Raw genomic sequence first — 15297 nt, 5'->3', positions numbered from 1 at the left:
GGAGAGGAGAGGAGAGGAGAGGAGAGGGTGTGAAAGCAGAGAAAAAGAGAGTACTTACATGTACCATGTGTGCTTCTGGATCTGTTCTAACTGTAAAGAATAAAAAGAAGAATAGGTAAGTTAGTAAGTGGGCAAAAAGGTGAATACAGAGAACACACAGTCTTTTCCCATGTGTAAAACACTTGGTGCAGAACGGCTTCAGTAAGCCCTGAGCTTACTGGCTTAATGGAAACACAATAGGACAATACAGCCAGATTGAATGGTGGAAGTAAATAATGAGGCCTTCAAATATTAATACTGCCAATGGGAAAAACTTATTGAGAAAAAGAGCGAGACAGAGGGAGGTGCAGCAAGAGTATGAGAGCGAGGTGATACGGCTGAGCTATAAACAGAGAATATTATCTCCCTTGCACACACACTGCTGACCCTGCCAACCCCTCTGGTCTAAAGGGAATCTCCCGTTCTCATTCTCTTCCCATCTCTCTTGCTCACACAAACACACACACACACTTGCTCTCTCAATACCACTCTTGTCATCACACTTTTAATGTGGCCACTTTGTCACCGACACTGTCAACATGGTCTTTTGCCAACAAAGGAAAAGCAGAAAGAGACAGAAACAGTGAGCAAAAGGGCAACAAAGGAAGATGTCTGCTAGAATGACTCCACAGTGTTTCAACTGCCCACACAGGAAAACAGGATCAATGTCACTGTCGGGACTTTTTAATTTGCTCATGCTGTTGTTGTGGAACCACAGGACATACACATAGCAGCTCTAATTATTGTCACTTATTCAGAGGCATAGTTCTTGGGTATGTGTCTCCATCAGTGTCTCTGTGTTTCCACCATCCCAGAGGATTTACCTCTGTGCTTCGGCACTGATAAATGCCTTCATGTGATATTAGTGCAATCACAGAGCAGGCTGGGCTGCGGTTACTCACTATAGGTGAGACTCATCTGCCTCCACAGAGGTCATGGTATTGACAGAGACACCATGCCTGTCAGATACAGGCCAGTGGGTGACCTACTCTCACCCACTTTTATTGAAGGCCTGGAGGCAAGAGACTGATATCACACACAGGGTTGAAAGTGATGTGGTTTGAAATGCAGTATCACATCAATCAGTCTCTAAATGTGACAGTACCAATTCCAGCTGCTTTCACTCAGGCGGAGGGAGATGCTGTGGTAATACCAGTGTGGCTAGGTGCAAGTATGAGTGTGGGTTCAGGTATTTTATATTTTTTATTTCTAGGCACTGTATAAATCATTTCATCGTGAAAATTGTATTTATATGTATTTACGCATGTAAGCATGTGTATGCTTGTCCCAGTCATCAATCAAAATTATAATGCTACATATTTCCTGTGATTTAGTTAAAAAAAAAAAAAAAACAAGAACAGCAACAACAAAAACAGCACTATAAGAACTTAAAAACAAAGGGAAAAAATGAAGTGATTGTACTCCAGCAAGTCAAATGGGACCTATTATGCTTCCTTATTTTCTGTCAGGCTCACCTCAGGCTTCAGGCTACTCTGAAGACTCGGTTTCTAATGTATTTTTTCTGCTTTTGAGAAAGGCTGACGTCAGCTTGTGCTGGTTCAAAGATCTGCTCACAGTGTACCAATGCAAGTGCTAAAATTATATGCACTGCTATATCTAAGTGCATGCTGACAGCAGGCAAACATGTAATCTTGGTTGCTGATGTTCATTACTTGCCTATTTTGGAACATATGCTGGAACAGATCTTGTTGTTTTTAAAAGCTTTGAATGGTTATTTTTCACGGTAGATAGCACCTTTATACTGTGTTACATTCATTCTCCTTGCTGCAAAGACGGTGCAGAGGCGCAGCTAGGCAGAACACTCTTGGATAAATATAATAATGCTATAATTTTTTTTTCACATAAGAGGATGTAAGCATGTTATAGTAGAAACCCAAAATACAAGTATGAACATTAAAATGAGCATAATAGCCCCCCTTTAAGGCTAGCTGGTGAGTTAAAGCTAAAGCTACATTAAACTAATTTACCAATGTTCTCCCATGTCTGTGATTTAAAAATTAGCTTTGAAACGCAAACATCTTAGAAATGAAGTTTATTATTCTAATACTGGTGGGAAAAAAGAGTAACACCAGATAAACTAATCCTGTTAAAAGGCTTAGCTTAGCAGAGTAGCATTCATGGCTGCCTCAAGTGGAGTTCACGTCATTAACACAGTGTCGTTTCTCTGTAAGACGCCCAAAAACCCCACATATACTTCCTTTTCTTTTTATTCCAACAACCTCTGCACTTCATCTGCGCCATCCCCATGAACGTATGATACATCTGTGATGAACTACTCTTTAATATAATAAGCCAATCCTCTTCATTAGCCTGGGATCACAAGGAGGCAGACCCTTCCAGGGTGTCTGTGTTCATTTCAATAATACTGAAGATGAGATGACTGTGTTGAGGTGGCTAGCCCACTTGCCTCCGGGGCCCCGTGACTACACAGACAGGAAATGAAGAGAAAGGCTTTTATTGGACTAAGCCCCTTAAGCCCTGGTACGTGCCCTCCCACTCAAGACTCTGAGGGGCCTTGGCTTTGTGTGTGTACTTGTGTGCACCTACTAGCAAAATGTAATCAACAGGAGGTGACAGAACTGAAACACAGGCTGTAGTTGTGCTCTGATTACCCCATCGATCTGATTCAACAAACTACTGTCAACATCATTATGGAAAATAATCCTGCCAAAAATAATGACATGTTCCCTTATGATGTCATTCCCACCCACGGGTGTACCTGTCTCGAATCTGACTGGGCGGTCGCCACGGTCGCAACTCCAAGAATGCTCAATCTAACAGGGCTATTTGACATTCAGTGAGGTTACAACATGTCCTCAGAGCTCTGTTGGAGCCCTCGTACACCGGAGAGGTAGCATATTCTCTCCCGCCAGCGCGATCTGTTTGTAACCCTTTTGTCGAGGACAGCGCTGGAGGCTGCTGGACATATCTGGGGGATCTCAGGGTGACCTGTCCTCGTCAGGCAGAGAGAACAGAAAAATAAAGCATATAGCATATGTACAGCATACCAAAGAGGTGGTGTCTTTTAAGTTCATATTTCAATACCACAGCTAATCTGAAGGGCTGCACCTTGAGGATGTCAACTCTCCTGCAAATGAGCATCTCTTTCTTTGTTGCTTTCTGATCTCTCGCTGTTTTTTTCTTGTGTCTCTCACATTTCTGTTATGTAAAGTCATTCTGACACTGTGAAAGATAGCTCAGGCATGGGGGAAATGAAGCATCAGCATCCACTTAAGGCTGGCCTCACCGCATTTGCTTACAGGCAAGTGTATGAAAAGAGAGTTTTGTTTACTGCATTGATTCACAAAGACACCTGGAGAGCCTCGATAGTGTGAGTGCATGCATGTGTGAAAATGTTTTTGTTTTTTTCGTGTGTGTGTGCAGATACAGTAATGTGTGTGTCTTATATCTCTGCGGACAAGAACAAAGGGCAGCAGCATCTCTGTGTGAAGTCTACTTTTTTTTTTTTGGATCTCTGGCCACTTTCATTATTTACATTTCCCTTTGTCCACCTCTCTCTCCCCCTCATCCGGACTCTCTGCCCTTCACATCCCTCTGTTCTCGCGCTATCCTCCAGCTGCCTTGCCAAGGTGATCAGTTGCTCTGTAGAGAGGGACTGGCATTGTGATGAGTACACTAAACAGTGCAGAGGGAGAGTACACAAACAGCAGTCCTCTCCTGAATTCACATCTTGCACTTGAGGAAGAACTCAAATGGAATTGGGGATGAGGCGAAGCAGACACTTTTGCAAAACAGCGAAGGAAAGAGGAAACAAATAAAAAGACAATGGTTGGCTTGGCAGCAAGTTGTTATTAGCCACTTTAGTTTGAATGCTTATCTCTGCCATCTTGCTTTCTCCTTGGAGCATTACAAGTTTTCCCAGCTTGCTGTGAATCTGCAGATTAATGATTTTCTTCTCTTTATGCAGACCCGATGTGTCAGTTTTTTTTTCCACGGATGCTTTTTCAAAGAACATCTAAATGTATTTTGCTGCTTCTACAATATTAGTAGTCAACACTACTAGTCGTGGACTGTGAAAATGCAATATTCAATACAGATATAACTCAGGTCTCATGGATTCACATGGAATGTATGAACTGAGCATAAGGAGGTGAAAAATTACTGTGTGCCTCGCTCAAATATGGTCACTTATAGCTCCAAAAAACCAAGATGGCAACAGCCGAAATGCAAAACTTCAAAACGTGAGTCTACAAACCAACAGGTGACGTCATGCAAGCAGCGTCCATTTTTACAGTCTTTGATTAAAAGACATCTTCCATATTGCTAAACAATAACGTATTTCAGATGATACTTATATATTTGTGTGATAACATAAGTTTGAAAGCAGTATATGCATATCCTTTTGAGACTCATAGCCACATGGTTGTCAATCACATAAGGGTGTAATGTTCCCTCTGAAACCATTAAGCAGTGGTGGATTGTCCTATAAAAAAAAAACACAGGCAGCTGCCTACGATTGCCACCCAGAGGAGCGGGGGGAGCGCCAAAATTGTAATTTTTTTTCTTTATATTTTCCCCCATAATGATCCAAAGATCTAATACCATCTGTAGTAGTGGTACCACCTCTAGTCCTGTCAGTGCAGTTCATTTTAATGTGTTCACCTGTGATTGTTTATCACAATCAGCAAAGGCTAAAGCACTGATGGGCGAGAGTCCAGCCTCCACTCTTTTGGGAAGGCTTTCTGCGAGACTCTGGGCTGCAGGGATTTTGCTCCCATTTGGCCAGGTCAATTTCTCCAACACTGGACTTTCTTCCTCAGACTGTTGGACCAAAATTGAAAGCAATTGTCTAAAACATCATTGCATGTCATAGCATAAAGATTCCCCTAAATTGGAGCTAAAGGCACAAAGCACACAAAGGAATGTAAACATAACCAAAATAGCTTGTTATCATTCACTGTCATAACTGAACTGACCGTTAGTCTTTTGGTGGCATCCACCTCAATCATGCCACGGAGGAGGTTCTGACAGTCTGGAGGGATGAAGTGCGGCATGTGAAAAACTCCCAACTTCACCTTCTCTAGCAGATTCCTCAGGTTGTCGTCGTCGAACGGCAGGGCACCCTGGAGAGATGTGGAAAAGAAGCAGTGAGCAAGAACAGGGAACAGACATGGTGAGGATTGTAGGAATGAAAAACTAAGCAGAGAAGAAACAGTTTGCACTTGTTTTAATGGCAGCATTAGAACAGAAAACAAGCCTTCACCCGATCAAGGGCAAAAAAAAAACCCAAAAAACAAGAATATGAATGACTAACAATGCTCGCCAGAAGAAACGAAACTGCATTTTGAGTCTAAATCCTGCACGATTTAAAGAACAGGCTCGCTTTTTCAACTTGTTCTGCTCTCCAATTAGAGCACTGTGCCTTCAGCCACGATGCAAAATAAATAATAAACAGCGGTAAGCTGAAAATGGGGCTTTTCTAATAATTACCCAGCTTTCTCATTTACCTCGTTCAATTAGCAATTTCTCATCAGAGTCATTTATCAGAGCGAGCTGACACCTCGCAGATGTGGCTGTTTGATGAATGACAACCTCCGCCAAGAGAATGAAGAAAGGGGTGAGAAAGACAGAAAGAAGGGCTGAAAAATGAAAAGAGGTAGACGGAGACAAAAAAGAGGGGGGGCAGGCTTGTGTAACAGATGATCTGAGCGCAGCCTAACTGCTGAGGAGTATGTGTGTCTCCCACAATCAGACAAATGGTTATCTCGCGGCCAGACGACGGGACGAAACAGGAGAAAGACAATTCATCTGCAGTCAAAAGGCGTCGGGAAGAAACTTTTGTTTGGAGCGAGAGAAGAGCAGTCGCAATGGAGACAACGGTAAACATCAGGTTTATGCAACACAAGAGTACAAGGGAGACTGTCCTTAACACAAGTACACACACCACACGCACACACGCGAGACAGAAAGAGACTGAGTGAGGGAGAAAGAGGCAAAAACAAAGATAAATACGCAGGGCCTGTGGCCATAAGCCGCCCTGTCAGCGTTGGTATTTATTTTGGGCTCTCTTCTTTCAGTTTGGCTGTATGAATTATTCATGGAACAGGAGTGTGTAAGAACTACAGTACAGCTGTTGATGAAACAAAGCTTCAGGGCTGCATGGCTGGGGAACCACAGACATAATGTAGCTGGAGAATAGACCTGATTATGGATACAGCGTTGTGTGTGGATACAGGATAATGAATAAAAAGATGCCTCTATTCTCTGATCTTTCTGTTGCGCAAGAACTTCAGCTTGAGGGCATTTCTGAAACATTTTTCCCAGTAAGACCTTCTAAATGAAAGGATTTTGAATTTAACTCCCTGAACCCTGAGTTTTTGTTCGAGGCTTCATGGCGGGTTCAAGCCCCCGCCATCTTCTCCTTCCATTAAGGTCAACCTCAAGTCAACAGCAAGAGCGCAGAACGCTCGCTTGCTTTCCACTTTTTGATCCGCCACAGCTAGAAAGTAGAATTACTGCGTTCTGGCAATCAGTCAAGCTGCTCTTACAGTTTACATCATAGAAAACGTAGATGTTTCACACATACCTTCCCCCCGGCAGCACAGAGGATCTAAACAATCAGCACAGTTTCAACATGGGTACCAAAGATTAGTGTCACCAAATCAGTATCAGTGTTGAGTTCAAGTGGGTGTTTGTGCCAAGTTCGAAAAGTATCTCTCAAAGCACTCATGAGATATTGCTTTCATGAGAATGAGACAAATGCAAGATCACACTGACCTACAAATCATTTCATTGTTGAGTCCATGTAAACATTTGTACAAATCTGAACAACCCACTCAAGGTGTTCCTGAGATACTGCATTCACAAGAATGATAAAGATGAGGTCACAGCGACCTTGATCAGTTTATAATTGACTCCAAGTGAACATTTGTCAAATGCCAAATTTGAAGAAACTTCCTCAGATATTGTGTTCACGAGAATGGTACTGACATGTGGATGGACAATCCGCAACTAATACCTCTGACCATGGCTATTGCTGGTGCTGAGGCAAAAATAGCCATGGCAGTGCTTTATGGTTAAATTGTCTTATGCCATATTTGTATGGAGAATTCTAATCTGTATGTCAGTCCAATCACCATCAGTTTGTAAAAAACAAGCTGACACTCACCACCAACAGGGCAAAAAGAATGACCCCACAGCTCCAGACGTCTGCTTTCCTCCCGTCATACTTCTCTCCCTAAGGATAAGAGAGTTTTTGTCAGGGTGTTAGGATTGGTTACAATAGATGACGGACTATGAAAAAAAGCAAAAAGAATTATGACTAAGTGAAAAACGACTTACCCTGATGACCTCTGGACAAGCGTAGTGTGGAGATCTGTGAATGAATTGAGGAAAGAACACAAAGAAATAATGAAATCTAGGTTATTTAAGGACTTTTTCACTTGCGTTGTTGTACGACAAAGTCAGGGTTATACAATCATGACACAACACACATTAAACAGTCAAACACCATTGTATAAAAATGTAAAAAGAACAATTTAGGCAGACAATAAATGTCTCAAGTAAGCATAGATCAAGATGTGCTTTGGGAGTTCAGACGTCCTGAGGGTGTTTAGATGTCCTCCTGCTTGCTCACTCAAGGGCATCCTCTCACAGCAGACAGTGAACAGACCCCACTAATCTTTACTGCACCTGGATGGGCTGACAGTAAACCCAATGACTAGATTGACACATCAATATCGTATGAAGATTTATGGAGCTACTTCACACCGGCTGCTCTGTAAGCCACTAGCTATGAGAAGCTGTGGAGTGACATCTTACTCTGTGCATACAGTGGCACTTTTGCAAAACTTTGCCAAACTCAGTCTCTTGAAATAAAAGAAATGGGTAATAGTAATACATGTTTTGCATTAATCTAAAACAAATAACACTTTCAGTTCAGGATGTTTCTTTGTTTCTCTGATTTTGGGCAGGGCTCTGCTCATTTCTCAACATACTTACATGTGACGGCAAACAGAAAGCAAATCAGGCACCTGTCTTCCCAAACCTCTCAGCCTGTGTTGGTGATATGATACGTCCTCCACCTTTTTTTCTCCGGCTCAGTCTAATCCAACACCAGGATATTTGGCTCTAATGAGAGACTATCTGAAGTCTGTAAACATGGCGCCCATTAGCTCGGCTGTTGTCTTGTGGGCTCATGAATACCAGCTCTGACGGCGCGGCTCCCTCTGGCTGTCAAAATACTGGCCAATAACAAACACTGCCACCATGTCGACGGGGGAAGCTCAAACACGAGCCTATGCAAATACGGAACCTCCTGATTGCAAGTGTCATAGTGCATTATGCAGATGAGCGGGAATGAAAATAAAAAACAAGCCTGAGATTTGCACTAGTTATGCCTCGTGAGTGCCACCGCACACGAGCCACAGCTGGAACCAGCGTGAATATAAACTAATTATTTGCAGGGGCTTTGGGTGGCAAACAGAGTGAGGGTAAAGACTAGAATACAAGCATCTGAGCTGAATCCTAATTTGTCAAAACTAGAACACCAAATCAAGTCAGCTGTATCATCCACACTTTATGCTAAGAAGAGCTCCTCTACTCTGACCCATAATTCTACAGCTTACTTCCCATGTATGGCCACATATGCTAGGTTTTAAACTTCCTATACAACCACATGCATGTTTAATCTCCACACTGTGGGACTCTTAAAACTACCAAACCCATGTGGTGAGGATCCATGAGTATTCATGATTTCCTGTTGTGCTGTTGTACCTACATTTAATGGCCTAACTTAATTAGAGTTGTAAATAAAATTCATTTTAATGCATTGTAGCTTACCGCATTAAAATTCTAGCCACATATGAAACCCCGCACATCATAAAATATATATCAAGATAAAAAATCCCTTGTTGCTCACACAAAAACTTCAGATTATAGTCTAGGATACTGAAGATAAATAGAGAGCTGTAAGAGCCACTTCCTTCCGACCAGAGTGAAAAATGTAGTCTTTTGAAGAACAGTTGTGCGTGGGTTGACATAACATCAGTCTTTTCTTGCTCATTTACTCTCTCAACCTAACGCCACTACCATCACATAAACACCATTAACAGACAGAGCAGAGAAATTTGGCGTTATTATTCTGAGGGCAGCAAGTAGCAGTGTAGTGGGACAGCATACAGAAAGAAAACACATTTGGTTAAGGACCTGAGATTGCACAAGGCTCAAGTGGGGAAACAAAAAGGATAAAGATGCATGAAAAGCTCTCTTTATCTACAAGGGCCTATCAGTGTCAGACTGTTTGCAGAGAGATGTCTGGACGAAAAGTATTCATAAGTTAACCACAAGATCATACACAGTACATTGCCTACGGTTGGCAAGGAGAATATTGTGAGTTTAAGAGATATGAGTTCCAAGGAGCAATGAGAGAATTAGCCGTATGGGCTTGCGGTATTGAGAAAACACTAAGATATGCAGCTCGTCTTCATGTAAAATCCATCTCTTTGAACCAAATTTGTGTGGCTCCTCACTGCTTACAAGATAATTTGTTTTCATCAATCAAAGCAACAGAAGTGAACAAACAGCAAGCGCTGATGAACTCGCAGCTGGGCAGACAGAGAGAGGAGTTGTACACACATTCCTGGATCCATCGTTGTATGTGCTCGGCAATGCCTCTGCTCATCTCTATACGTACATGTGTTTATGTATGTGCTCCAAGGCTCCCCCTTTTCTACCTGTGGCGAGCCTCATCTTCACTCAGCTCCATTACCCGTGGCAAATGGAATACATTTGTGTCAGACTGCTGCATGGTGAGAGGGGTCCAGATAAATGTGTTTAATTATAAACTGTCATATCTACGCTTAGAGATGGGACAGTCAGGAGAGCATGAATAATCAATATCCACACATGCAGTGTATGACACATTCACATGTGTTAAGCAAGACACACAAACTTTCTATGAGACGCACACACGCAGTGGGATGCAGTGTCGAAGCTGAGAGCGGAATGAAAACTGTACTACTTTGCTGGCTATGTGGGAGTCTGTGCCGGCATCTGTGAGACAGCTCTGTGCTCCCACAAGCAACAAGTACCTTTAGCACTTAGCAAATGTATGTGGGGGGACTAAACAGATGCATTGCACTTGAATCTGGATGCGTATAGCAGCAATGCTCAGAGTGGAAGCAGAATGCAATCAAATATAGATGCAGCTGGTCTGCAAGATGCTGCAAAAAGCTGAGTAAGAACTGTCGCATTCTGCGGCCTTTCTAGGAAAAGGAAACACATCAGCGTGGTCATCGCGGCTGCAGAATGACTCAATCCTGCACATTTTACTTGCAGATAGCAATGCACAGGGTTCTCAGTTGGCTTGATTTCTACCAATGAGTGATGAGAGCTTAGGCATAGCGCTACTGCTGGAAAAAAATGTTGCAACAGTTTCAACTGCATGCTTGTGTGTGTGCATACAGAGGGAGTCAGAGACAGACAGAGACAACCAAACAAGCAGAGGACAAAAGGTCCTAGAGGTCAGGGATGAACTAAGCCTTGCCGACGCTGTGTGTGCATGTGTGTTTGCGGAATTGCGTGTGTTCAAGTATGTGTAATTTCAATTGCTGCTGATTTGGAGGTATAATCTGGACAGAATCAGGTCTGAGCTGGAGACAGATGTCACAGCAGCCTCTCTATCTCCCAGCCCTGCACGCAGAGTCATGTGTCATCACAGGGCAAAGATTCTTCCAAAGACATTCAGAACACAAAAAGACCCCTTGGTTTACATCGACTGGGATATTAATGCCACCAAATCATTTCTGGAATGACTTAGAGTCTGTCACCTGCCGTTCTCACTCAACATATATTTTCTAAATCTGCAGATGACACACATCAACGTGTTCAGACTGCAAGTGCAAAACAGATTATTAACATATGCAGATGGTATCCAATTGATATATCCACATTTTTATGCTGCTTTCTATTTACCTCTGAAGTTGAAGGCTAGATCACATTCCAGCACAACATGTGAGAAAACCGAGATGTTGTTAGAAAGACCAGTTCTAACCAGGTTAGCCTTTGTTAGCAATACCGGTTGATAACAACACATTAAGCTGGTTTTTGCACATGCAAACACTGTAGCAACATGTCCATGGATAGACTTTGTGTATGACTGTTTTAGTGGGACACAAGTAATACAGAAGTGTTAATAAACAGTACATCTGTACAACTTTTACTACTGTTGATGCGAGGCACAGCCATATTGGTGTTTAAGGTCAGGGGCTGGTTAGGTTCCTTCAACTTTCCAAATTTCCAAAATTTCCAAATGGGAATTCTAAAATTCTGACTGCCCAGTACAAACGGAATGCAGCATTAGGAAGTCTGGACAGCAAAAAAAGCCACATGAAATAAGATTGGTGCAAAACTGTTTCAAACCAAATTTGGAGGTCATTTCAAATGCGACTTCAATTAGCTCTGTCTCAGTCTGGACACTGGATGCTCAAATTTGGATTTCCAATTGTCTTTGAACATAACACTCAATGTCAAATCCAGAGTGACTGAAGTGCAGAGCAGATACATACGGCAATTAGCAGAGCACTAAAAAGGACAACACGAGGAGCAACAGCCTGTGGACTGATACTAAAATAAACGTTTGGAGGACAACATGATGGACCTCCATCCCTCATGCTTCTGAGTTTGTAAGCCACGTCACTCGCGTTGCTGCACTGTAATTGATGCCTATGTTGGTACCACAACACCCCATACAGATAGGTTGGTGATGTCTGGACACACAAATCCAATCTGATTACCTGCAAATAGCAGTCCTACATCATGATCTGATATAAGAAACAAATCTGATCTGCCTGCTGTCTGACATTGCATGTGTGACCCCCTCAGCTATAGTCTTCAAATTGATTATTTTTCTCATGTGCCAGGTTAAGCATAATCCTCATAGGAAACCCTAAAAATCATAAAATCTACAATGTTTGAAAGTGTTTTAACTTGTGAACTATGCATACAAAGACTGATCAAAGCCACAAGTTCAATTAGCTGAGCAATCCTGTTTGACTCTGGGCATACAAGACTTCATTAGGTGGAGAAATAAAACAAAGGATTGGCTGTGCTCTTGTGTTGGCATCTCAATTCCAGTGAAAATCTCAGTAAAAAGTAAAAATGACATGAAGCTGCCTGGAGAACAACCTTCTGTGCAGTGAAATCTTGCTGTTAATCCATGCTGTCATTGAGTTTATGAACCCAGTACCTAAAAGTAAACCATCATCAACTGCTGTTTTTATTGACAAATGTGACTCTGTGTACTGTTCACTGTGCTTCAGGGTTAAATAAAACACACTCACACAATATGAATGACCATACTCGAAAGACTTTGAAAGTGACTTTTCCTGCAAGCGAATTCATTACGGTCGTTGCAGGATTGATGGGCCTGGCATGGTCGTGACTGCCGGATCATAAAAACCCAGCATCAGATATGAGGAGACAGAGAGCAGTAATGTGTGGCCGTGGCCCTGGCCCCGCTCACAGCCAGATAGCACTCTGTGTGAGAGACACCAACCGTCTCTCCTCCAGAGATCAACACCACACGATAACACAGGCTTTGAGAACACGGCACCTCGCAGAGGGCTTGATAGCTCCACTCATCATCCTCTATTGCTTCTCCACTCTCCACTCCGTCTCTCTCTGTTGCATCCCAGCAACTCCATGCGCCCTCCAACTATGACCTATTTTTTACCTCCAGGACATTCTTAGAGTCATCTAAATTTCAACTGCAGAGGATGTGAGTCAGACGTTGCATTAGAAAGTGTGCATCACTGTGATTTCTATATCGCTTACCCGCAGCTGGTTTCCAGCAGACTGTCTCCAACCTGAAGCGAAGCCATGCCGAAGTCTGCTATCCTTATGTTGTTCTTTTCATCTAGCAACAGGTTCTCAGGCTTCAGATCCCTGTGGCTGAAGAGACAGAAACATAAAACACTTAATGAAACATGAAAGAGCTCATCATACATTTGATAAACAAGTGAAAGTGAGGAGAAACTAAAGGTGCGCTTGCAAGGTATCAAACACCTGCAGATAAAGCTTGGATCAACATCCGTGCAGGCGACTGTGAACAACGCAACTTCTTAACCTGTTACCAATCGCCCTTCTCCTTCCTTCAACACCTCTCTCTTTGATCCGTCCATGCTGAAACTAGGGGGCTCCCACCTCAGCGCCGGGCTGGTACGAGGTGTGACAGCCCCCTGCTGTGTCCTTCTCTCCTTCTGTTTCCCTTCCTCTTTGCCCCCACCATCCCCATCCTCTCATCTCCCAGACAGCCACCAGCAAACAGGCTGAGCAGAGGGCATCAAGGGGAGCCTGCCGCAGAGGTGGTGTTCATTAGCTGCTATTCATTACCGCTAAGCACAGTGAGGGGGATTATAACCTGCGGACATCATCTCCCTCCTCAAAAAAGACCATTGAGAGGAAGATCTTTCCCAGATAACGTATGCTGTTGCTGTGTCGGAGGTTAAAATCTCACTTTTGATGAGTGAATGTTCAAAAGCAGAGTAGCATTAGTGCGTTATTGTACATTTAACATCTCTTGTGAGGTCGTGGATTGTAACACGTCACACTGCGCTGTTCTTGTGATGTCTAAAGTGGCTGAGGGAAGCACCACGTGCACATATACTGATATCTATTCATCTCTCCTTTTCCATACTGAACAGATTTTTAAAGCAACACTTCTGGGTTTTCTCTCACATTTGACACAAGTTTAGGTTAAAAATCTACATTGTTTCTATGCACTCAGTAAATATTTAAGTTTTGGTCGCAAATATGTTAAAATGTGTGTTACTGAGCACTTATCCTTTCAAAAAAAAAATCATCCACCTGCCTGGTGTGGCATATCAAGATTCTGATTGAACAGCATCATTACTTCACAGGTGTGCCTTGGGATGGTCACAACCAAAGGCCACTATAAAATGTGCAGTTTGATCACAAAAAGCAATGCAACACATGTAACTAGTTTTGAGGGAGCGTGCCATTTGCATGCAAACTGCAGAAATGTCCACCTGAGCTGTTACCTGTGTACTGAATGTTCATATCACCACCATAAGCTGTCTCCAATGTTGTTTCTTTTAATTTGGCAGTGCATCTAACTGGCCTCACAACTGCAGACCACATGTAACCACACCTGCTCTTGACCTTCACATCCTGCAAGCTTGTCTGAGGCCAGCCACTCGGATAGCTGATGCAACAATTTCATCGCACAACCACAAGATTTCTGCATAATCCGCCATCTGCATACATGTCATTCTTACCAGGGTCTTGACAGCAGTTTGTCATTGTAATCACTTTGTGCAGTGTGTCAAATTCTGAGAAATGACACTAGAGGCATCTTTTGGTAGAGAAATGAACATTAAGTTTATGGGCATGGACATTTGTACAGTCAGCACGCCAATGGCACGCTCCATCAAAACTTGTAACATCTGTGTGTTATAATCAAACTACACAGCATGGTAGCATGGCCTTTTATTTTGACCATCTTAGATCTTTGTGAAAAAAAAAGTTTTTTGTTAAGTGTACATTCTACCAGACAGTATGTGTGTACTTGCTTACCTCCCTGTATGCTTTTTGTAATCAGGTGGAGAATTATACAGCCACGAGGCTGTCAGTATGTCATGAACTAGACTTTCATCTTCTCTTTAGACTAATGATAGGAAGGGGAGAGAAGCAATAACTGGATGCATCTGCCTTTGAAAAGCGCCTCATCACAATGGACGTATAACCTTAGATGACATCAGCTGCTGTACAACTCGTTTTCCCTGTCCTGAGGGATTAGCTGTCAGCTGGTTTGTTATCACGCTGGCAGTCTCTGTGATCCCTGCTATAATTGAAATAAAACACAGATAGCATCTAAAACAGTTCTCCCCAGGCTAAAACCTTTATCAATTCACACAACCAACCATCATTTGGCAGTGATGTCAGGAGCCCGAGAGTTAGTCTTTTAACTAATACCGTCAAAGCACACGAGGGAGGAACAAACATTTACCGAACTGCTGAGAGCCACCAGTGTGAGGTTGTACTAGGCGTCTCCCTCTGTTCCACCAGGCGTCTTCGTCAACATGCCTGATTAAATAATGCTTTAAAAGATAATGCCTCTCCCGGCAACTAAATGTTTCAGACAGCTGAAAGTTACAAATCAATTGTGACTTGAGTTTAAACATGACAGAAGGTCAAATTGTAGCTTTGTAGACACGGGGACCAGAAGACAGGGCCAGAGGGACAGTAAATAATTTG

The 15297-nt window shown here is 42.7% G+C and overlaps 1 protein-coding gene across 5 annotated transcripts in view; it reads right to left on the bottom strand.

The window, feature by feature from the left end:
- brsk2a (BR serine/threonine kinase 2a) overlaps nt 1-15297 on the bottom strand; it is a 197560-nt gene that overhangs the window by 29083 nt on the left and 153180 nt on the right. For all 5 annotated transcript variants that reach the window (XM_088079995.1, XM_088079996.1, XM_088079997.1 and 2 more), the window contains exons 5-9: nt 12856-12972; nt 7363-7396; nt 7190-7258; nt 4998-5144; nt 59-90 (exon numbers count right to left, since the gene is read on the bottom strand). In XM_088079995.1, coding sequence (XP_087936121.1) covers nt 59-90; nt 4998-5144; nt 7190-7258; nt 7363-7396; nt 12856-12972 — 399 coding nt within the window. The remainder of the gene's footprint in view (nt 1-58; nt 91-4997; nt 5145-7189; nt 7259-7362; nt 7397-12855; nt 12973-15297) is intronic.

This window comes from Plectropomus leopardus, chromosome 7 (genome assembly GCF_026936395.1).
Source record: "Plectropomus leopardus strain MGB_pleo_1.0 chromosome 7, ASM2693639v1, whole genome shotgun sequence".
In the NCBI taxonomy this organism is placed as follows: Eukaryota; Metazoa; Chordata; class Actinopteri; order Perciformes; family Serranidae; genus Plectropomus; species Plectropomus leopardus.
The sequence above is the reverse complement of the archived record's forward strand: the minus strand, read 5'-3'. Positions and strand labels throughout refer to the sequence as shown.